Source organism: Syngnathus typhle, linkage group LG2 (genome assembly GCF_033458585.1).
Source record: "Syngnathus typhle isolate RoL2023-S1 ecotype Sweden linkage group LG2, RoL_Styp_1.0, whole genome shotgun sequence".
NCBI lineage: Eukaryota > Metazoa > Chordata > Actinopteri > Syngnathiformes > Syngnathidae > Syngnathus > Syngnathus typhle.
This window is the reverse complement of record NC_083739.1, coordinates 23,366,967-23,392,326: the sequence shown is the minus strand read 5'-3', so window position 1 is coordinate 23,392,326 and position 25,360 is coordinate 23,366,967. Positions and strand designations below refer to the sequence as shown.

The following is a 25,360-nucleotide window of genomic DNA, read 5'->3' as shown; positions in this document are numbered from 1 at the left end:
AAATAGGCTGCTCTGTTAATGTTTCGAGTAAATCTACGGATCGATATGGAAGGGAAACCTAGGTAAATAGTACCAATGCGTTAGATCGAACTTTAGTCAGTTCCAATCATTTTATAGGAGATCGTTTGAGAAACGCGATTATTTACAGAGGGCTTGTTGGTTATTGGCTAGTGGGTGCATACCGCAACCCTAGTCAACCTCAGTTTGTTGCAGTATAGCTTCTATTTTATGCGCCTTATAGTCCGGTGCGCCTTATATATGGACAAAGTTTTAAAATGGGCCGTTCATTGAAGGTGCGCCTTATAACCCGGTGCGCCTAATAGGGCAGAAAATACGGTAGCTTAAATAGCTTTAATACTCTTTGAAAGTTTCTGTTCATTCATAAAACTTGAAATCAATTTTATTGGATTCCTTGACCACAAAAGGTATACTTTGACAGCAAATGTGTCATTGTAGCAGTAACAGAAGCAAAGACGTGCTCCAGAATATATTTGGCAAATTGGTGGCTGTTTTGAAAAACTAAATGTTTCCCATTGAAAGATGTGATTTCATTTGTGTACTTCCATACCAAATAATAATAATAATACATTTTATTTATAAGGCGCCTTTCAAGGCACTCAAGGTCACTGTACAAACATAAAATAGCATACACAATTAAATGAAAAAAAGAATATAAGAGCAAAGAAACATTTGGACATTTGTGTCATGACTTGAAGTCAAAGGCCTATCTTTGGGCAAAATTTTTGCTTCTTGTTCTAAGGCAGTGCTTCTCAATTATTTTCTGTTACGCCCCCCCTTAGCAAGAAGAAAACTATTCGCCCCCCCCCCCCCCCCCCCCCACCGTGACTATCCTAACTTGTCTTGTAAGTCGTAAAATGTTGCACTGTCGCAAACGTCACAGAAGTAACAATGAGAGCGCCACTGCCCTCTGCTGGGAAGATGCGCAATTACACTTCATTCTAGTACTGCAAAAAAAAAAGCCTGTTCCCCAGGGTCACACGCGCCCCCCTAGGTATAGCACGGCGCCCCCCAAGGGGGGCTCGCCCCACTATTTGAGAAGCACTGTTCTAAGGTAACAGTCCAGTTAACAATTTACATCCTCTTACAATGTTTGACTTTGATATGATTTGATCTAATAATTAGATGATGCAAACACAGTCTTGTTGATAGGACTGTGTGCACGACTTCAACATGCTTAAGGAGAGCTTCAACACGGAAGTGGAAAAACTATCAAAGTGAGTGTCCTCAAGTGCACACACTTAAAACAGCGCATGTGCCTTGTTATGTGTTCCTGTGCAAAATATGTGATTCCATTTTGTGGTTCAGGTTCAGACACCCGAACATTGTGGACCTGCTTGGATTCTGTCAAGGACCAAGTGTTTGTCTCATCTACACCTACATGGAAAAACGATCACTGGAAGATCAGCTGCACAGCGTAATCCATGCATACACACACACACACACACACACACACACACACACACACACACACACGCACACGCACACACAAACATGCATAGAGATGTCTGCGTGTGTGTTTAGGTGTCTTCTGCTCTCACATGGGATCTGAGGGTCCGCATTGTTCATGAAGCATCAGCAGCATTGCAGTACCTTCACTTTCCTCCAGAGGAACACACGCCTGTAATCCACGGAGATGTGAAAAGGTTGACACAACACAAAAAAACATACATTATTATTATTCCATCTATCCATTTTCTGAACCACTTAGTCCCCACGGGGGTCGCGGGAGTGCTGGAGCCTATCACAGCCCTCATCGGACAGTAGGCGGGGGACACCCTGAACCGGTTGCCAGCCGATCGCAGGGCACACAGAGACAAACAACCATTTGCACTCGCACTCACACCCAGGGACAATCGGCCTACCAAGCATGTTTTTGGGATGTGGGAGGAAACCGGAGTGCCTGGAGAAAACCCACGCGGACCCAGGGAGAACATGCAAACTCCACACAGGGAGGGCCGGAGGTGGAATCGAACCCGCACCCTCCTAACTGTGAGGCGGAAGTGCTACCCAGTGCGCTACCAAGCCGCCCATTATTATTATTATTGGAAATAATTAATTGCATATCCAGAATAACCAGAAAATTTCACACAAATTTCTTTTCTTGCTTTTCACTGGCCTTCCCTTCTCTTTGCACATACATATGAGTTGATTTCAGTTAAGACTGCGAGGTCACACATTATCACACAGGCTAGGCAGAGCCGCCCCCTTGTAGGCCAAGAGTACCGTATTGGCCCGAATATAAGACGACCCTGATTATAAGACGACCCCCTCTTTTTCAAGACTCAAGTTTGAAAAAAGACTTTTTGAACACCAAATTTAATTTTTATACAGAAAATGATTACATCTGAAACAAATAATTATAACAATATATTCGAGAGAAAAAGCATGTTATTTTGCCTTATTCAAATCATGCAAAAACTGTCTATCACATTTTAATATCTAAACATTTAAATGTGTAAACTAAAGTGCAATCACATTTGTGAATGACTGGCTTCTAGTTTTCGAAATGTAAATAGTGATAAAACAACAAAATTGCAATAACTGCTTTAACCATCAAAGTGAAGTCTAACTGTAGTTTTGAAACAAATCTGAATAAGGAAAAACATTGCAATAAAATGATGCAAACTGCTCCCGCTATTGTTGGGGATAGCTGGATAGCCAGCGGACTTTGTTGTGCAGCAGGAGATCGGCATATTCGCTATCAACTTCATCTAGCAATTCACGGAACTGGCGGTGGTTTAATGCTTTTGCGATTATTTTGTTCACAATATGGATGACAAGGTTCATTACCTCCATACACTCTGGTGGGAATGTTTACACACACAGCGCCTCTGCAATATACAATGGAATGCAAGCAAATTTTGATCCAATGCTTTCTGTCGTAAAGTCACAAACGTTTGCGACCCTCACATACTCTGTGCACCGTCTGTAGTGACTGAAATCAGGTGGCCAGTGTCTATCTCTGCCATTTAAACACTGCAGCACAACCTCGCAGATGTCCCCCCCCCGTGTGTAGCCTTTTAGTGGTATCGATTTCTTCATGTACTCGGCATCGGTGAATGGTTTTCCGCGCTTTATTATCTCCCGGGCTGCAACAAAAGTTGTAGAATTTGGAGATGCAATCCCTCAAATTGCACCTTTCCTCCCAGTTCCAACTGGGTGATCGGCAGAACATTTAGCATGCTTTAGCTGAAAATGTAGCTCCAAATTGCTCTTCTTGTTATATTTGACAACTTCTCATTGCAAATCAAACATTCAGGCAATCCTTCAGCATTGGCAATGAAAGCAAATAGTTGAGTCCATTCTTTCTTAAACCCTCTGTTCTCAGCAATCTTTCTCTTTTTGCCTTTTGAATCCATGGCCCGTCACTCTCACACCTGTTTGTTTACAACTCGCCTGTGCTGTGTCGCTTGCTATGACGGAATTTTGCGTCATTCTGAAATCCTGTATTTTAAATATATTTACAACTACCGTATTTTCCGCACTATTAGGCGCACCGGATTATAAAGCGCACCTTCAATGAACGGCCCATTTTAAAACTTTGTCCATATATAAGGCGCACCGGATTATAAGGCGCATAAAATAGAAGCTCTACTGCAACAAACTGAGGTTGACTAGGGTTGCGGTATGCATCCACTAGCCAATAACCAACAAGCCCTCTGTAAACAATCGCGTTTCTCAAACGATCTCCTATAAAATGATCGGAACTGACTGAAGTTCGATCTAACGCATTGGTACTGCTTACCTATGTTTCCCTTCCATATCGATCCGTAGATTTACTCGAAACATTAACAGAGCAGCCTATTTTGACATGAAATAGCTTGCTGCGTATAGCAGCTATCGTTATAGGATTATAGGTCCCCAACCTTTTTTGCGCCACGGACCGGTGACATGTCAGAAATATTTATTTAATATTATTTATGGTTAGTTAGCTTGTCGCCACATATTAGCTTTGCGGGCTCGACTGGGGAAACATGTCACGTGACCGGGACGAGTGTCTTGACCTGAATTAATTGATCGTCGATAATTTTTTTTTTTTCTGTGCGGCTTGGCGGCCCGGTACCAAGTGACCCACGGACCGGTACCGGTCCGCGGCCCGGTGGTTGGGGACCACTGATCTAACGCATTGGTACTACTTACCTATGTTTCCCTTCCATATCGATCCGTAGATTTACTCGGAACATTAACGGAGGAGCCTGTTTTGACATGAAATAGCCTGGTGCGTATAGCAGCTATCGTTATAGCATTAGCCATCCGCAAATTCCCGTGAGCCTCAGCTCGCAATCTCCCATGAGCCTCAGCAAAGTGTAAACAATCGCGTTTCTCAAACGATCTCCTATAAAATGATTGGAACTGACTAAGTTTGATCTAACGCATTGGTACTGCTTACCTATGTTTCCCTTCCATATCGATCCGTAGATTTACTCAAAACATTAACAGAGCAGCCTATTTTAAAGGCCTAAAGCGCTTGGTAAAACACTCTACTAAAACCTAAGGGCAACTCTAGAAGCACTCGTGAAAACCTGAAGTGTTACTGAAAATTCAACAATATTGTCAACGCTTACTAAATAATTGATAGCTCAGCCACTGTAGCAGAAAGATTATTCCAAAAACATTTCAGATCTTACACTTGTGGCGTTCACACAAACCTGAATTTATGTCTGTAAACATTCAATATAATTATTAAAAGTTCTACCTTTTTCCAACGGGACAGGTGCGTTTGAAACAGCCTACATTAAAATTCTGAGTAGAAGCCTTCAAAATGTTCTTCTTCGTCCCCATTGTACCCAAACATATTTTTAGCCACAAAACCTGATCTAATGGTTTCCCCGGTTCAAACTCCTCAAGCATGTCACTAACTTTGAAATTCCTAAAGCTACCATGCTCGAAAAATATTCCTGCAGATTCTACGAGCCAACGGCGCTGTCACGTGTTCTGATGCATTTCTTTGGCTACGAGAGAGAGAGAGTTAGTCAAGGAAAAAAATGATGTGTTCACGGCCTTAAAGGAAGAAATGCGCAACATGACACTGGCTCAGTGCTTGAAACGCTCCTGTCTTATATGGATTAAGGTTTTGCGAGATTTCCCGTCCAATGTGTTCATGAATGAAATCCCTTCGCGTGATGCGTTGCTCTTACCGTGTGGCTGCACAACATACGTAAATGGTATGTTCAAAACCGTTATACCCTTAATTGTTTGCATCCCATGTGGGGTCTCTCATAATTTAAATCAGCTGACAATTTTAAAATATTTCAGTGTGCCCCAAGCTTTATTACAGTAGTAGATAGTGAGTGCCACCTTGTGGAATCAATGAGGTGACGAGCAAAACCTATTGTTTAATGATGACATAACATGACTTTCTGACAACGTGGGCCTCGATTAAATGGTATTGTGTTGTATTGATATTGTACTCGTTTATTGGTAACAACTGTTTTTGAAGCTAATGCTTTTTAAGGGGAGAAAGAGATCTTAATGAATGACTGTATTGACATGTTACAAACTGGAATTGGTAACCAGGCCAATTTCCACCTCTTAAAATACATTCACGCAAAAACGACAGCGCAAATTTTAGTCAAGTTGTTTATTATTACTCTGCACTATGTCTGCAATATTGTAAGCAGTTAATTTGGGCGATTGTTTGTCAAGGGAAGAAAATAATTACCCTTGAAGAGAGTCAGCATTTGAACATAGAATTAGACCATACTTCAAGAGATCTAGCCATATGGTCACATCAAGTAGCTGACTTGGTTCTCCATTGCTTCCACTTTTTGTTGCAGTTCAAACATCCTTTTAGACCGCCACCTGGTAGCAAAGCTTGCTGACTTTGGCTTGGCTCGCTTTGTGTCTCCAAACTCGTCGAACCGTCTGGTGTCCAAGACGACCACACTGGGCCAAAAGTCCAAAGTGAGGGGAACACTGGCATACCTGCCGGAGGAGTACATGAGGGATGGACAGCCAGGGACACCGGTGGATGTCTACAGCTTTGGTGTTGTGAGTCCCTAAAATATGCATTACTTTAGCTCAGTGGTTCTTAACCTGGGTTCGATCGAACCCTAGGAGTTCGGTGAGTCAATGTCAGGGATTCGACAAAGCCTCCACTGAGAAGGTCCGAACAAACTTATCATCACTTATCGTGTAAATTCTGATTTGCCAGTATGTAATTTGTTGTGAATTCATGCATTGTGTTGGTTTTGTTCTTTGAACAAGGTGATGTTCATGCACGGCTCATTTTGTGCAGCAGTAAAAAAACATCTATGTCTTGATTTAAAAAAAAATTTTTTTTTAAAAATTCACTAACGAGGGATTCGGTGAATATGAAATATGAAACTGGTGGCGTTCGGTACCTCCAACAAGGTTCAGAACCACTGCTTTAATCAAATCAAATACATTTTTATTTGCCAAGTTTGAGCATGCCAAACAAGGAATTTGATTCCGGTACATCTCGTTCTCTGTACAACATTTATGTAGCTAACAACATTCAGGACCTGTGCAAAAATTGACAATTATTCTCAGACATTTCCTGATCTTAAACTCCCAGGAGGGCAAGGAAAAACTCAAAACTTCTACTAGGGGAAATGAGAAACCTTGAGAAGCGACCACAGATGGGAGGATCCCTCTTCCAGGATGACCAGGCTGGAATGGATGCAGAGAGGACACAGTACAAATAATATAGACAATTCAAAGATGAAGCGTCAAGAGTATGATGTTAGTGCACAGCAATGTCTCTGAGACTAAGAATGGTGTGAGTTCATCAGAGCGACAGCCTGGGGGAAGAACCTGTCTCTATGTCTGCTGGTTTTGGCGTACAGCACTCTGTACCGCCGTCCGGATGGGAGTAGTTCAAACAGACTACAACCTGGGTGAGAAGGGCCTGTAGAGATGTTACTTGCACGTTTCCTGGTCCTGGACAGGTACAAGTCCCGGATAGATGGGTGGTTGGTCCCGATTATCTTTTCTGCAGTCCTGATTCTCCGTTGCAGTCTGTGCTTGTCTTGTTTGGTGGCTGATCCAAACCAGTCAGTGATGGAGATGCAGAAGATGGACTGGATGATGGCAGTATAGAAGGTCTTCAGCAGCTCCTGTGGCAGGTTGAACTTACTGAGCTATCTCAGAAAGTACAACCTCTGCTGGGCCTTCTTCTAGACAGAGTCTATGTGGCTGGTCCATTTCAGGTCCCGAGAGATTGTGGATCCCAGGAACTTGAAGGTGTCTGTGGAGAGAATAGTATTACTGTGGATAGTGAGGGGTGAAAGTGATGAAGGATCTCGCCTGAAATCCACTGTCTTGAGCGGGTTCAGCTCCAGATGGTTTTGGCTGCACCAGCCGCTCCACCTCCTGTCTGTACACAGTCTCGTAACCGTCCCGGAACTGGTCATTTTTTTACATTTGTCTCTTGTTCCTCAAGGCAACATGATACAGATCCTCACATTGTGTGTGCGCGTGTGCATGTGTGTGTTGCAGGTGTTGCTGGAGGTACTGACAGGTCGGCGAGCTCTGGAGGAAAACAAGAAGTTGGGAGATATTTACCTGGTTTGAACTTTTACTCCTACACAAGCTCGCGTGTGAGCGTACAGACACTCATAAATGTTCGTGTGGTTCCGCAGAAGGACGTAATCCAGGAGGTTTGGGAAGACCCGGCAGATTCTTACACAGCGGCCTGGAGTAAACAGCTGGATCGGCGGCTAATCACTGGTCAGTGTTTTCCTGTTGGGCTACCCTCTGATCTCATAGAGTCTCTTTTGACCTATTTTTCGGCATCAGCAGGGGATCCCACAGAGCTGGCTGGGAGCATGGACATGGTGGAGCTGGCCTGTAGGTGTCTAGAAAGGAAATGGAAGAAGAGGCCCGCCATGACGGAGGTTTGTTTATAACTAGAGCAGCTATAAGAGGCCCAGCCCCAGTCACTTTAAAATATCGGCGCATTGGAGGTCCATTAAAAACAAATGGAAATGCTGTTAAAAGGATAGTGTGTATGTTTTTGCCACCTACTGGTGAATTTATAGAATACAAATGACCTAATTTGAAGTGCATGCATTTTGAAGCACACACACTATGGTGCCTCACAAAGAAGTTTCCAAGCCTACTACCCATTTCTTCAGCTGAGGTGCAAGCCAAATGCCATCACAAACAACGTCTAGTATTGCCTCGTGGCGAATTACGTACTTTATATTTGTTACACATGCTGTCATCATTGATTTAGCAAATTTGTGATGGGATGATTGTTTCCTTTGGGTTGATGGGGCAGCACACAAGCTACCATTTCGCAATTTCTTTCCAGCTAAATGACAAACTATTTGAGGACCCACGGGACTTGAACTCCGATCGCTGGTTTTAGAGTGCTCAGGCCCAGTCAAAGGGAGGCATATGGTTTCATTGGGCAGCACAGGAGCTTTTTCCTCGGCATATGACCAAATATTTGAGGTCCCTCCGAGACTTGAAGTCAGATCACTGGATTCAGAGTCCAGAGTGCTAACCATTACACCATGGAACCTTGAGGTTTGGGAAGGCATATGGTTTCATGGGGCACCACACAAGCTACTATTTTGCAACTTTTCCCCAGCACAATGACAAAATAATTGCGGTCTCACTGAGACTTAAACTCAGATTGCTGGATTCAGAGTCCAGAGTGCTCACCATTACACCATGGAACACTGTCAATAAGCCAGGAGGAGTATAACTTTTCTGAGCATGACGTAGAAGGCGCGCTTCACTAAATTAACAAAATTAGTGCAGGCAGGCCTTACTCACTAATAGGGCTGTACACAAAGTACTGAATTGGAATTTCCAAATGTTTTTTCCAGGTAAATTATTTCAAATTCGAGGCTCCACCATTACTTGAACTTGTATTCCTAGAATTAGAGGCCCGGGTGCTCACAATCACACCATGCAAACATTACATAGTAATTCAGAAGAGCATCGAAGCGCTGAAGTAAGTTTTACCAGTTGACAATGCAACTTGGAGCACATGTTTATCAAATATAATCAAGGTTATTCAGAGCAGACAGATCTTTTTTTCTGACATTAAATGTAAACTAGTGCTTCGACCAAAACAAAACGCCAGCACCAAAATTAATTTTCTTCAAAACATTCAATATTTGGTTTAAAGGTCAGTGTTGAGTCAAGTACACATTCATCAAGATTCTGAATAGGTCTACTATCATTTGGCAGGGAGGAGAATTTTCCGTGGATCCGCGGATTTCCGTGTTTTTTTCCGTCTAAAGTACTTTCGTGAATCGTGTAAATACGTATTTTTTTTATATATGGGGGGGAGCGGCCGGCCAGCTGGTTGGGCAACGTTAGCCTCGGCGACTCACGAGCATCCCCCCGCCCGCCGCAACGGCAGATAGATATATAGATATATACACACACACACACTCGGGAGAACTAATAAATCTAACTTAAAGAGATATTGTTTTCGGAAATGTAAATAACAAACCACAATAGAGCATGCTGAGACAGCATATAACTTATCCAACAATAAGTAATGGTCAACAAGGTCAAACGCTTCCGTAAGGTCAGCAAAAATTGACCCAGTAAGTATACCCTGATCAGCTGCCAAAAATACAACATTCATAGACTTTAAGAGAGCAATAGTTGTGGAGTTGTTGGATCTAAATCCGAATTGATACTGAGAAAGAATATGATTAGTGTTTGAATAATTATTTAATTTATTCATAATAATTTTCTTGAATACTAGAACATAAAAAAGAAATACAGTTTTTTTCCATGTATAATGCGCCCCCATGTATAGTACGCACCCTAAAAATGGCATGTTGATGCTGGAAAAAAGCCTGTACCCATGTATAATACGCACCCAAATTTTGACTCCTACTTAAGTCTGTAAACGTAAAATTATTTCAGAAAAAAGATCATCTTTGGGAACAACCGGATGTTATTCTGCCGGTCAGTATCACTGCGCATGCGCTAGCAAACTCGATAGCGAAGAAATGTTTCGGATTTGTGTAGGGTACATTGTGACAGCAAACGAGCAGGTGATGGAGCAAGCGTCTGATACGAGAGCATTGTGTTCGTATGGAGCGTGTTTGAAGTGAACAGCAGAGAAGAAAGCGCATCTGTAATGGCGGCCTCCGTATCATATTGGCTCGCGAGCCATAGGTCCCCGACGCCTGGTATAGGGGGTTGGCTCGGATAGTTATGCTCTTTTCGCCCTCGGGTGTTTTTCAGAACACAGGAGGGAAGATGTGGTTCTGTTTTGATTGCTTTACTGAATTATTGGCAAAAGAGTAACAGGCACTGTGGCTCATAGGGGCATACAGCCAAACTGGCAAAAGGGTATCGGCACACGTTCGGTCGTAAGGATGTGAGAGCAGGTGTGTGTGGTGTACATGGGTGAGTCTTTGGGTGTGTGAATGTGGTTTTTGTGTGTGTGATTCTTGTGCGAAGCATGTGAAGGGTTTGAAGGGTGTGTGATTCTGCAACAGACAGAAATACAGCATGTAAGTCAACGCTCAACTTCTGACGTCACAGAAACACTCGTAGACAGCACACATTATACATAACGTGACGGTTCCGCTATACTAAATATATATACTATGAATGAAATACTCTCTGCAACACACCAAACATAAGTCATTGAGACAACAGTAGACAGTAGTGAGGATGAAATGTGTATACTCACTTTGTGTCAAAGACGCACACGATCATAGCAACACATTCAGTCGATACCAGCAACTTTTAATTTACTGCTGCGCACAAGCGAGGTAACTCTCGCGAGACTTAAGGCGCGGTGACGTAACTGTCCAACATTTTAACATCAACATAGGAACCTTTCTAACATTTTCTCGATTTTCTGTTATCTCTTCTCTTATTTTCTTCTCTTTTCTTTCTTACTGCTATTTTTTATTTTTCTTCTTTGTTGTATCGCTATTTTTATTTTTATTCTCCGTGACAGGGGTTCGCTTTGGCCTGGGGAGTTAAGTTCAGCATTAGCTTTAAAGATATCTGGCGCCTTCTAGCGTTGTGAATGGGTATAATGTCTAGACCCCGAATGTAAGACGACCCCCACTTTTTCTTATTGCAATGCAAAAAACACCGTCTTATATTCGGGCCAATACGGTAGTACAGTAATCCCTTGTTCTTCGCTGGGGTTACATTCCAAAAAGAACCCGTGATAGGTGAAATCCGTGAAGTAGAAACCTTTATTTCTTACCATTATTATACAGGTATAACCTTGAAACCAAAGGACAAAATTAGTTTTCAGGCCCAAGCATTTGTTTCACAAAGAGAAGTAAACACTTTCTTCCACATAACTACAGTAAATTAATAATTTCAATCATCAATACAAAGTACGTACTATATAGTGCACCTCTGCGCTCTGACTCCGCTCTGTAGTGTCTTTTTCATCTGAAGCCATAATACAATATGAGCACAGTGAAATGTTAAACAAATCTGATAATGGAAAGCCTACAATATGGAAAGCTAATTTGATAATTTATTTCAGTTCCATCAGGCTCCGGACCACCTCTCACTTTCAACTCGGTAATGACTTGAAGAACTTCAGTGGCAATTATAGTCTGAAAATAAAAGGAATACAAAATGAACTTAAATTTGATATTAGTAATTAGATTACAGCATACAGAGGAGAAATACTGATTAAATGCAGAAACAATATGTTGTGGATCATTTACTCATTTTCTCATTGGCAACTCTAAGTTGATTAATCAAGGGTTAGATCGATAGGTTCATTAAATCTTTTATTTCACTTAATTTTACTGTCCCTCTGTATGAGATGAACATGTGCGATGCCCAATGTGTAATAAATAAATCTGAGTCGAGATGCCATATTCAACGTCCAAGGAATAAATAATTATTAATATACAGTGATCCCTCGTTTTTTCTGGAAAATGCGTTCCAGAACCACCCGCGAAAAACAAGAATCCGTGAAGTAGAAACAACATACAATAATCCCTCGTTTATCGTAGATAATTGGTTCCAAATACCACCCGTGATAAGTGAAATCTGCAAAATACTCTCTTCTGTACATTTTTTTTATCTGTACATTTTTTGTGTCAATAAATGTATATGAAACCATTAAAGTGCATATTTTATAATTAGAACATTAAATAATTGTTTCAAACATGTAAATATTACATTAACAGTATAAATAACATACAGAACATTTTGTATAAATATCGAAAATATAAATATTATACGTGTGTGTGTGTGTGTGTGTAATATGTTAACAAGAAGTACTGGGCAGGCTAACGCGTTAGCGGAAAGTTGCTAATTCGCGATCGTGCTAACACGCGAAAACGAACCTCTAAAGGAATTTAAACGAACATTTGGAGCAATACTACATTGTCCTAAAGGTTAGACACGTGATTGTTCATTTCTCTTGTTAGGAGACCCACTTACATCGTTAATGACTCCTGTACCACTCTAACTGACATACATAGACGAATGTAAAACAGGAAGTGGTATCGCCTGAAAACGGCCTTCAAAATAAATCATCCTACCTCAAATCAAAGCACGGCTGAATAATATAAATAACATGGAGAATTCTTAACACATACTGTAAATATGTGTTTAGAACAACTTTTATGATTATAATTTTTTTATAACAAGGTACCAGTGTACATACTGTAAATATGTTTTTGGAACTCTTATTATTATAACAATTCTTCTATAACAAGGTACAACACTGTAAATATGTTTTTAGAACTCTTATTATAGCATTTTTTTATATATAAAGGTACAAGTGTACGCACTGCAATTGTGTGGGCACTCCTTGCCTTCTGCTGGCGGGTGGGCAAGTTTTGTGCCATAATTCCTCAATTTAGAAGTTTTATTTTGACTTTTGAATTTTTTTTTTAAAAAATCCGCGATGTAGTGAAACCGTGATAAACAAACCGCAATGTAGAGAGGGATTACTGTATATGTATGATTTAGAAATGTAAACACCATTATATTGAAATTATCAACACATGGTGTATTTTGTTGGCCACTAGAGTGCGTGGATGCATTGCAAGTCAATTAGAAGTGTTAGGGTGGTGCTCACAAGAGTTTATCTTGCAAAGCAATGCAACGTGTCCACCTTCAAAAATACTATATGAGACTAACATCATGCATAGCGAAACCAAAGTCACGGTTGTGCATGTTTTTTTAAACAATCCCCAATACTTTTACGCTACATAAACCTTTCCCATTCCCTTAATAACCATTCCCACACTGATTGTGTACAAGTGTACATGTATTGTACCCCCTTCTGTACCTGTTGGTGCTTCTTCGATCACGCGTGGTCGGATGCCGCCTCCTGCGCTTGAACACTCGAATTAACGCTCTATCAGGGCTCATTACCGCTGTCCCAATACCTGGATGGCAGTGCTTTTTTCCCTACGTGCAAAGGAGCCAGCCACCCACCCCGCGCTTGTCCATAGTGAAGCACATTGCTCAGATGCACACCCCGCTCATTGTCGCTTTCTCCACGGCAGTGGATTTTTCCCTCGTGCGCGGCTGTGTCATGTCTCGCCCTGCTAGACCTCGCCTGTCGCCAATACAGAACTGCGCGTGTTAATCAGTGCTGATCGTCTGTTTGACATGTGTACGCCTGCCAACTGATTCCTGTTTGTCTGATATGCTGTGTAGAGGTACGCCTGCTGGTTGTCTGCCTTGACACACGCACACCTACCACCTGATTCCCGTTTGCCTGATCCGCTCTATAACAAGATGCCGCCACGACGCGAGCTCACTGACCGACTCGTCAGTCGCCTCTTGCACCTTCTCTGCTGGCGTTCTAGCCTCCTTTTTCCTCTTTTCGCATTCCCTAAACAAACAGTTCGTGTTAGACATGGAGGTCCTGCCTCGTTTGTGACAGGCTGGCTGCCGCACTTCCCGCGCTTGCCCGCAGTGACGCACATTGCTCAGAGGCACGCCCTGCACTGTCAGCACGTATTTAAATGCCGTTGTGGTATGTGACTTTACGTCACAGTACAAGAGTGTGACGTGACTGCCGTAAAACAGTTTGTTGGTCGGAAAAACGTTGTGTGTGTGTGTGTGTGTGCGTGTGTGTGTGTGTGTGTGTGTGTGTGACAGTAAATGACAGTGAGCACGTAGCCGTTGTCCGCGTGTTTGTGAACATAACATTGGCGACAAGGATGGAGCTTTCTTCATCACCTCTTCCACCGTTTCTTGCTTTTTCCGGGGAGCCACCAGTCCCGTGGTCCCACTGGCATGAGTCTTCTCAGACTCTTATTGCGGCCGTCGGGCGACACAACACTAGCAATGCAAGGCTAAGGGCGATGCTATTTTCACTGCCTGGGCACCAAAGGATAACGGATTTTCCGGTCTCTCGGCCAGCGACGAAGTATGCCGACTGTGTTGCCTTGCTCTCCGCACATTCCGCGGCCCCACAGAGTGCCATGGTACGGCGGATCGTCAGCCAGCAGCGGCCCGGTGAGTGGGTCCACCATTATGTCGCCATTCTCTGTGGGTTGACCAACCTGTGTAAATTCGGCGTCTTGGAAGAGTAGATGATTCGGGATCAGCTGACGGAGCATACGACCAACACGAGGCTGTGTGAGAAGCTGTTTGTGTCACAGGACGATACAACGCTATCTAAGGCGGTGGACATGGCGTTCAAGCTCGAGTCGGCTGCCATGCTCGTGTCCCGGCCAGAGCCCACCCTACTCCGCTGACTCAGACAGTGGCTTTAACGGCCCCGCTCTCCGGGGCTACCTCCGACGAGCTCGAGGTTAACGTCGCGGGGCGACAGGACGCCACACCACATCAGCACTGTGGGAATTGCGGCTCTTCGTCACACCCTACGCACGCCTGCCTGTCCGGCCATGGGACAGAGGTACCAGCAATGTGGTAGGTTAAACCACTTCTCCAGAGTGTGCCGCTCTGCACCCGCTCCTATCAGCCCCAGGTCTCGCTTATCCACTGCCTCTAGCCACACCACCATCCACTCTGTGGATTCCAGTGCAAAGCCGTTTCAGTGGTGCACAGTGGAGCTGGATGGAGTGTGCCTGCCACTGCTGCTGGACACTGCGGCCTCCAGATCTCTTTTGAACGTGTCCACGGTCCGTCGGCTCTTTTCCCGACTGACGATTGAGCCAGGCGCGGAGGACCTGTACGGCTATGGGCAGGTTAAGATTGGCATTGTTGGTACTGCCAACTTTGCGGTGCGCTACGGCTCCAGGACTCTCCCTGCATTCACCTTTCAGGTATCTCACCATGGGAGCAACCTCCTCGGGTTCGACCTATTTTGTGCCCCCGGCTTTTCCATCACGGACAACTTGGGCAACACCATACTGACGGTGACCGCACCCTGGTTGCAACGCTGGCCTTCCTGGTTTGCTGGGCTGGGCTGCCTCACTGCCTTTGACCACCAGCCGCTCCTGGATCCTGCTGTGACTCTAGTCATCCAGCCTCTACGTTCGCTGCACTCGCCCTGCGTGACGGGGTCACGGCCGAGTTGCAAAAACTCTTGGACGCAGGCATCATTGAGCGGGTGGACGCATCACCATGGATCTCCAACCTGGTGGTGGCGCAGAAGAAGACAGGAGGCCTACACCCCTGCATCAATCTCAGGCAGGTGAACAAGGCGGTGATTCCAGATAAGTACCCACTGCCCACAACAGAAAAGCTCTCTAGTTTTCTCTAAGCTTGATCTCCACCAGGGCTACTTCCGGGTTCCCCTGCACCCAGAGAGCCGCAACCTCACTGCTTGTCACTCACATGGCGGTCTTCAGGTACACGCGCATGCCTTTCAGACTTAGCTCCGCCCCCAGCTGTTTCCAGAAGATCATGGCCACTATCTTTGCTGGCATCCCTGGCGTGGTCGTGTACCTGGATGGTATCGTGGTTCATGGAGCGTCGTCAGCCCTACACGACGACCGCCTCTCCAAGGTGCTGGATGTTCTCTCCCGCGACAACCTCACGTTGAACGCTGAGGAATGCACCTTTTCTGCGTCCACCATCAAGTTCGTGGGCTTCCGTCTAACCGCTGACGGTCTCAGCCCGCTGCACTCCAATGTTGATGCCATCCTGCGCCTGCCTGAGCCCACCTGCCCGGCACAACTGTCCTTGTTCCTGGGAATTACTGCATTCGGTCCACTGGTGCAGCGAAAACAACCTGGAGCTGAACCCGCTCAAGACCGTGGAGACTACAGTGGACTTCAGGCGAGACCCTTCACCACTTTCACCCCTCACTATCCGCAGTAATACTATTCCCTCCACAGACACCTTCAAGTTCCTGGGAACCATAATCGCTCGGGACTTGAAATGGACCAGCCACATAGACTCTGTCCGGAAGAAGGCCCAGAAGAGGCAGTACTTTCTGAGACAGCTCAAGAAGTTCAACCTGCCGCGGGAGCTGCTGAAGACCTTCTATACTGCCATCATCCAGTCTGTCCTCTGCACCTCCATGACCGATCCAAACCAGACAACCACAGACTGCAACGGACAATCAGGACTGCAGAAAAGATCATTGGAATCCACCTCCCATCTATCCAGGACTTGTACCTGTCCAGGACCAGGAAACGTGCAAGTAACATCTTTACAGACCCTTCTCACCCAGGTTGCGGTCTGTTCGAACTACTCCCCTCCGGACGGCGTTATAGAGCCCTGTACGACAAAACCAGCAGACACAGAGACAGCTTCTTCCCCCAGGCTGTCGCTCTGATGAACTCACACCACTCTTAGAGTCTCAGTCATGGCTGTGCAAAAACATCCTGCTCTCCACATCTTTTTTGAATTGTCTACATTATTTGTACTATGTGTCCACTCTGCATCCATTGCAGCCTGGTCATCCTGTAAGAGGGATTCTCCCATCTGTGGTCTCTTCTCAACGTTTCTCATTTCTCCTAGTTGGAGTTTTTCCTTGCCCTCCCGGGAGTTTAAGATCAGGAAATGTTTGAGAATATTCGTCATTTTTTTATCCTGAGTGTTGTAAGTCACCTAAATGTTGAACAGAGGCAGTGATGTACCGAAGTCAAATTCCTTGTTTGGCACGCTCAAACATGGCGAATAAACATTCTTGAATTTTGAATCTTGAATTCTACCTGCGTTTCCTTCCCCACTACTCCGAAACCACAGCACCGCTGCATGCCCTCCTTAAACAGAATGCCTTGTGGTCTTGGACTCCTGCCTGCTCTGCTGCAGTCCGGCGGCTGAAAGCCCAGCTCGCCTCTCCTCCAGTGCTCCCCCATTTTGATCTGCAGAGCCCCACAATTGTGACCTGCGACGCGTCCAACACCGCGATGGGTGCCGTCCTGTCACATGGCACAATAATCCACAGGGCTATGCAGGTAAACTTGTAGTCTACCCGGTTTACCTAGATAGGTTGCCTATGTTCCAGTCTGTTACGTGATATTGCACTAACTTGTTGTCGTGGGTTGGCATTCTGCGAAGGGTGGTATGTGACTTTACATACAAGAGTGTGACGTGACTGCCGTAAAACAGTTTGTTGGTCGGAAAAACGGTGAGTGTGTGTGTGTAATGTAAAATAAACGACAGTGAGCACGTAGCCGTTGTCCGCGTGTTTGTGAACATAACAGCCGTTCTCACGTCACTTATAAACTCGCAAAATAACGCATTTGCAAAAGATGAAGCGCTAAGTGGCGAGGGATCTCCCATTAATAGTCACCTCGTGAAAAAAAGTTTGCCATCCATAGGCAAGCGATCTGGCTATTACTCAATAGTAGGTGGGAGTCAACGTCATGACGTCATCTGTCCCAACATGACGGCGTGCAATAAACAGTAGAGAGGGGGATTATTTTGGCAAAGACAAGACTAGACACAAAAATAAGAAGACTAGATTCTGATCAAACTTTACATTATTGCTCTCTTTCTCCAGCAAGACCTCAATATGGGACCTCTGGAGGTACACTTTAAGCAAAGACGAACAAAGCAAGCACAAAAAAACCAATATGGTTAAATTTCATTTGAAGCTGGGAAATTCAGGAGTGACCCTTCATTTCATGTTGAACTTTATAAAAAATACACAGTGACATGGGGAAAAAAGCTGTCTTTGTTGAGCAAAGTGAAAGCGTCTGAAAACGTTCAAAAGGAGACAGATGGCGTGCTGAGCACATAGTCCTGATTGTTGACCTTTGACCTCCTTTCAGGTGTTTAACAACCTTCAGGACATCAGTAACCTGGTCAGAAAGCACGACCGTCCTTCTCCTCACTGTGTTTCCCATGGATATCCTCACTCTTCAGACTCCAGTGTGGAGGTTGTAACCCAGCAGTTGTCCAATCTGGGACCCCTAGAGAACACCTACCACCCACCCATAGGCTCCCTCCCCACCCTCCCCCCTCCTCCTCCATTCTCTAAGAATTCTTTTCATTCTTCCATAGCTACTTCCCCCCTCCCTGTTCATTACTCCTCTCTACCGCCTTACCCACCCTCACTCCAGCCTCACGCTTCCTTCTTCTCACTCCCGCCGCTGACATCCTCTCTCCATGCTTCCTCCTCATTTGAGGGTCCTTGTGAAACTGATGAGAGTCGAGGTTTCTCCCAGTATGACCTTTCTGCTGGGAGCCAGTTCAACTCTGAACTGTTATCTTTATGCCCACCCACCGGCGACCAGAACCAAAATCGAGCTGGGCCCACAACGTCCCTTTTCAGAGAAACCTCTGAGGACGAGTACAGAATGGGACCTCATTTGTCACACATGCCCCCAAGTGGCCCTCATTTTGGAGCGGGACCAGGAGCAGGTCTACCAGAAATCTCCTCTCCTCCAGGTCTTCTCCAGTCAATATCTCCCCATACCTTAGGTAAGACTACAAAAATTGTCTGAAATGACGTCCATAAGTACATGCCTCACATTAGTGTATATCACGTCATGTTTTGCTCTGGACTTGTGGGCAACCAGATGGTGTGCAGCCTTGTGAAGAGTTCAGGGGACCGGAGGAGAGTGATGAGCTGGAATATCTTGCTGCTACACACACCTGACTGGTGAAGATGATTGAGGGGGGGGGAACATGAACAAGTCAAGTATGTATACCTCCACCACGGTGAACCTGGATTACATCCTACTTGTGACTCATTACACTTGCTGTCTGGCTGTCTTAAATCACAAAATTTGACCCCGGAAGCTCAAGGAAAATTCACGCTCCAAATGTCACATAAAAACTGATTCATTCTTCTTGATTGACATTCAGACATTCACAAATGTTATTGACAAATTTTACCAAAATGTACAGTTAAATGTTTTCATCATCTATTGTCAACAGTTTGTGAAACCGTTCATTGCATTGCACATATTTATACAGACAATCAATCACTTGTGTGGTGCATTGAGTGCTAATAACATGACCATAATTTCGTGCAATCTCTTGGAGACTCGGCCAAAGGCAACGGAATTGTCGTGTGTAGTGTTCTATAACTAGTTTTCCTGAGTGGCTGATCATTGGCCACTAGTTTTGCTGCTATTTGAAATTTGTGGCATTGAAATGTTGCTGATGTACTAACAGCCAATCACAAATTTTGTAACACATTTGAATTTGAAACGAGAGCCAGCCAGCTGTAGCAGAGCTTTTACTATTACAGTATTTATATATTCATATTGTGTTTTACAAGGTGGTACGTGGTGCACTGGTTAGCACGCCTGTCGTTCGATTCCGGCTCGGGCCTTCCTGCATGGAGTTTGCACGTTCTCCCCCCCTGCCTGCGTGGCTTTCCTCTTGGGAATCTGGCTTCTTCACACATTACTTAGACTCAATTGGGCACTCTAACTTGTCCTTAGGTTAGTTGTCTATGTGTCCTGTGATTGGCTCGCAACTCGTTCAAGGTACCCCGCCTATCACCCAAAGACTACTGCACACCCGCAACCCTTGTGAGGATGAAGAGGTTCAGGAATTGGATGGATGGAAGATGTGTTTTACAATGATATTTCGCTATGGTTATAATTTATTGCCATAAGGTGAAGTTTGGAGAGACTGTTGTTAAAATCCATGAGAGCTTTCACAACATTTTCGAGTGGCAGCTCGCTGCAGAGCCACTGGTTGGAGCTGCTTCAGAAACACTCCAGCCCACCAGAATCAATCCCGCCCACTTTCCACCAAAGACAGCACCGTCGACTTCTTTTTTTATTTTTCCAATTCATTTTACTTAATTGCAAACGAATGGATTTACAATCTAGTCGAGCAAATAATCATTTTTTTAATATTACCGTAATTTTCGGACTATAAATCGCGTTTTTTTTTTTCATAGTTTGGGCGGGGGGGGGGGGCGACTTATATGTGTTTTTTTTCACAAATTTGTACTTGATCATTAACACATCACTTACTTACAAGTATAGTTGACCACTTCACATGTTACTTTTAGTATAGTTGATCACTTCACATGCTTTGATATCTTTATCTTGAACATATTCAAAACATGAAAAATAGAGAGAAAAAATCAAATAAAGTAATTAACCCTTTAAAGCGCCATATCCTCTGGCTGGACATGTCCTCTGTCACCAGGATGACATAAAGGACGAGAAATTTGATCGATGGATTTAATGATTTGGAGTGACACAAATGGTTTGATAATATTGTTGTTTATTAGGGGTGTAAATCGCAGGTTTTGTCACGATACGATATCATATCGATACAAAGAACCGCGATACGATATTTGCCGATATCTTAAAGCCTGCTGTGATTCATTCACGATACATCGCGATATAGTGCTCTACGATCAATTTTTTTTTTTTTTTTAAATAAAGAATAAAGAACAATATCCTGATTTATAACAATTCATACGCAAAATCAACAAGGTACTCCAAACTCTTTATTTAGGAAATTACAAGAGTATTGTAGTATACAATGTGCTTATTTTAACACTGAACTTTGATGTTGTGTTTTTTCTTTAAATATAAATATAGAGATTTGTGGTCCCTGAATATTTGATCACCGCATGGCAGGATTTACAAACTGCACGTGTCTTGCCCGTTGAGCCATCTTTTCTTTGGAATCCAAAGTGCTTCCAATCGAATTACTTGAAGCCTGAAGGGGAGCAAATTTCCTCGTCTTTTTGGACACTAGCCATAGCACCAGCCCAGGAGCCGCGTACTAGTTGTCAACTCCCCTTTCACGTGCCTGCTCTGCTCATAACACAACACGCCGCTCACTGCTCCCGGAAAGATGAAGCAAGCAACAATGAACTGGATTTCAAAATAAAGACGCGTCTAATGTCCGAGGTCAAACACGGCGGTATAAATCGATGTTTACGTTTAGCATCGATGCCAATAAATCGTAGAGCATTATATCGATTACCGTTTTTTTCCGTGTATAATTTATCGTCCGAAAATCTGGGGTGCGCATTATACATGGGTACAATTTTTTTAAAAATATATATATTTTTATTTATTTATTTATTTATTTATTTTAAGAAAATCATGGTACAACAAAACCAACAACAGGACTGACCGACAAAGACGTGGAACAAAAAGACAGGGTGACATTACCAAAGACAGGAACAGAAACCAAACAGACATCATGACAGTAACACATGCAATGATTCGACGGTGAGCGAGGGGCAGACAGGACTTAAATACAAAACACGTTACATTGATTGAGGTGACACAGGAAGGGAGGGGCGACGCAAACAGAAACTATGGCAACCTAGACACATAGCAAAACTGGGGACGAGACATGACAAATCTCCCTCGAAATAAAACTTGAAATCACCTTTCTTCTTGTTTGTTGTCAATCGCGCATCGCATTCAGCCATCCTGCCCAACACAATTAGTCAGTAAAATTCATAATCGACGACACATCGTTTGATGCGATGGTGCAATCCTTGATGATGTGTTATTGTCAAATATTGTTTGGTTTTTAATCTCCATCGCAAATCGGATATCATACGGAGGCCGCCATTACAGATGCGCAGAACGGATGCGCAAGACACGTCAGCTATATAAAGAGTGAGAAATCAGTTTTCTTCCTATTAGTTTCAATTCACAGTTTAATTAGCAGTTTCAATCAGCAAATAACAAAATGTGTATTACAGGTAATATTTTATTTCACAACACTTTGCCTTGTTCCTTTCTTCTCTGCTGTTCACTTAAAACACGCTCCATACAAACGCAATGCTCTCATATCAGACGCTTGCTCGATCACCTGCTCGTTTGCTGTCATAATGTACCCTACACAAATCCGTAACATTTGTTGCGGCTCCGAGTCACGACGAGGGGCAAGTTTTGGTTTACAAGGGTGTTTTTATTCCTCTTCAACGTCTCTCCCATACAGAGCCGCCTTTTTCACATGTCCGCACGTCACTTTACTCTCTTTTCATCTGATCGCAGTGGTGCCTTTACCGGCAGTCGGAGAAATCAACGCCAACAAAAAAAAATACATCCAGCCTAGTTAAGACCATACCAAAGACTATAAAAATGGGACCCATTGCCTCCCTGCGTGTGTGACGATCATTGGGACTTTAAAAAAATAATAATAATAATAATAAAATTGGGTGCGTATTATACATGGGTACAAGGCTTTTTTCCAGCATCAACATGCCATTTTTATTATACATGGGGGCGCATTATACACGGAAAAAACGGTAATCGATGTGTATCGATGAATCGTTACACCCCTATTGTTTGTGATTTGTGATAGTTACCGTTTTTTGCTATGTATAATGCGCAGAATTTAACTAATTTATTGTCCTAAAATCTGGGGTGCGCATTATACATGGGTACAAAAAAAAAAAAGTTTTTTTTTTGTTTTTTTTAAATCCGGATATGATACGGAGGCCGCCATTACAGATGCGCTTTCTTCTCTGCTGTTCATGTCAAACACACTCCATACGAACACAATGCTCTCGTATCAGACGCTTGCTCGATCATCTGCTTGTTTGCTGTCACAATGTACCCTACACAAATCCGAAACATTTCTTCGCTATCGAGTTTGCTAGCGCATGTGCAGTGTTACTGACCGGCAGAATAACATCCGGTTGTTCCCAAAGATCTTTTTTCTGAAGTAATTTTACGTTAACCGACTTAAGTAGGAGTCAAAATTTGGGTGCGTATTATACACGGGTACAGACTTTGTTCCAGCATCAACATGACATTTTTAGGGTGCGTATTATACATGGGGGCGCATTATACATGGAAAAAAACGGTATTTAAAATATAGTTTATGTATCGTTGTATGGGCCTGTGGAATAATTTGAACTGCGGCGCGGCACATGGCATTGTTGACAAAGGACGATCGATAAAAGACGAGAAATTTGATCGATGGATTTAATGATTTGGAGTGACACAAATGGTTCGATAATATTGTTGTTTATGTGATAGTTATTTAAAATATAGTTTGTGGAATAATTTGAACTGCGGCGCGGCACACGGCATTGTTGACAAAGGACGATCGATGGATTTAATGAATTGGAGTGACACAGATGGTTTTATAAACGTGTTATTTATGTCATAGTTTTTTTTAAATAACTGAATGTTACGTCAGGCCCATTCTCAGCTCCACGTTTGTGTTTGTCATGTTAGCATACCGTATAGTTTAGCCTGTTGTTGCTCGTTCATGTCTGTTCTTGGTGTTGGACTTTGTCGAATAAATTGCCCCCCAAAATGCGAATTACACTCCGGAGCGACTTATATATATGTTTTTTTTCACGTTATTGTGCACTATACTCCGAGCAGGATTTTTCCTATATTCTAACCTAACCCTAACCCTAACCCTATATTCGGAAGCGACTTATATGTGTTTCTTTTCACATTTTTGGGCATTTTATGGCTGGTGCGACTCATACTCCGGAGCGACTTATAGTCCGAAAATTACGGTAGTTTATTTTTATTGAAAATACTTTTAATAGTTTAAAACACACAAGGGTTTAACAGTTATAAGTTGTTTTTATTAAATACTATTTTTCTAAATTACCATATATTTAGAATTGCATTTCACGTTCAAATTAAGCTTACAAATCATAATAAATTTAGTAAAGATGTTTATATATGAAGCAGACAAGTAGTTTTCAAGTTCAGTACATTTCTTCACGCATTAACCAATCATTGTGAATAGGTAGCTTAGTAGACATGTTACCTGCGCACAGTAGCGGGCGGCCAGGGAGTTTTCCTTTTGCATTTTCTATTTAATTTCTATAACCACACTAGGGTAGATGGATGAAGAGATTTCATTGATAAATAAGCCTTAGAATGTTCATCAAAAATGAATATTTGCATCAACAGCAAAATTATTAATGCCCCTGTCCCCTCCCCTTCAGATGTCTACGATGAATTCCTCGCAGGCTATAAGATCTTTCATGCCCCATGCCATCACATATTACATTATATATTGCTATTTTGAACCGGTAGTTAATACTCGATTTTGTCACTGTAATTCTTCTGATGCACTGTAATTTCCGTGCTTGGGATTAATAAAGTATTCATCCTCACAGAGTTGATGTCAGAGACCTTAATCACCCCTCCCATGGTCTGTTTCTGCTGTCAGGAAAAAACTATCATAGTCTCAGTAGGCTCCAGTGCCGAAACAGTTTTAGGCTGTCAATACTATTAATGAACTACCGTTTTTTTCCGTGTATAGTGCGCAAAATTTAACTAATTTATTGTCCTAAAATCTGGGGTGCGCATTATACATGGGTACAAAAATTTTTTTACATTTTTAAAAAAAAAAATTTTTTAATTTTTTTTTTTTTTTTAAGTCCCAGTGATCGTCACACACGCAGGGAGGCAATGGGTCCCATTTTTATAGTCTTTGGTATGGTCTTAACTAGGTTGGATGTAATTTTTTTTGTTGGCGTTGATTTCTCCGACTGCCCGTAAACGCACCACCGTGCACGGGAAAGAGGCGGCTCTGTATGGGAGAGACGTTGAAGAAGAATAAAAACACCCTTGGAAACCAAAACTTGCCCCTCGTCGTGACTCGGAGCCGCAACAAATGTTTCGGATTTGTGTAGGGTACATTGTGAGACAGCAAACGAGCAGGTGATCGAGCAAGCCTTGTCTGATACGAGAGCATTGCGGTCGCATGGAGCGTGTTTGAAGTGAACAGCAGAGAAGAAAGGAACAAGGCAAAGTGTTGTGAAATAAAATATTACCTGTAATACGGATTTAGGTAGAAAACTGAACTCTCGCTCTTTATATAGCTGACGTGTCTTGCGCATCCGTTCTGCGCATCTGTAATGGCGGCCTCCGTATGATATCCGGTTTGCGTGTGTGCGAGAGCGAGAGAGAGCGAGGGAGAGAGCGCGAGAGAGAACGCTCAACCGTAGCGCGCCGCCGACCGCCCAACTGCACCGCGCTGGTCGATTAGTGTGACAGAGCCGTCGCTGAAATTTAGAAGATATTTTTAAAGTCCTGATGTACTTTCTAAAATTTAAGTGGACCTCAGTGCGCACTGCGCAGGGAGCTTAATTTGGTGC

General features: G+C 43.4%; 1 protein-coding gene across 14 annotated transcripts in view; it reads left to right on the top strand.

The window, feature by feature from the left end:
- Positions 1 to 24,380, top strand: part of irak1 (interleukin-1 receptor-associated kinase 1) — a 36,872-nt gene extending 12,492 nt beyond the window's left edge. The window contains exons 6-15 of one of the 14 annotated variants that reach the window (XR_009717967.1): positions 1,171 to 1,235; positions 1,327 to 1,435; positions 1,543 to 1,664; positions 5,799 to 6,012; positions 7,483 to 7,551; positions 7,626 to 7,713; positions 7,783 to 7,880; positions 14,338 to 14,850; positions 14,933 to 15,128; positions 15,207 to 17,032. Coding sequence is in view for 6 of the 14 variants with exons in the window: in XM_061298149.1 (XP_061154133.1) it covers positions 1,171 to 1,235; positions 1,327 to 1,435; positions 1,543 to 1,664; positions 5,799 to 6,012; positions 7,483 to 7,551; positions 7,626 to 7,713; positions 7,783 to 7,880; positions 18,111 to 18,762; positions 18,861 to 18,940 (1,497 nt within the window). In the remaining 8 variants the exon portion in view is untranslated. Of the gene's footprint in view, positions 1 to 1,170; positions 1,236 to 1,326; positions 1,436 to 1,542; positions 1,665 to 5,798; positions 6,013 to 7,482; positions 7,552 to 7,625; positions 7,714 to 7,782; positions 9,547 to 14,337; positions 17,033 to 18,110; positions 18,763 to 18,860; positions 19,272 to 24,202 lie in introns of those variants that run through there. The other 13 variants (XR_009717975.1, XR_009717966.1, XR_009717977.1 and 10 more) reach the window with 13 other exon arrangements.
- The last annotated feature ends 980 nt before the right edge of the window (positions 24,381 to 25,360 follow it).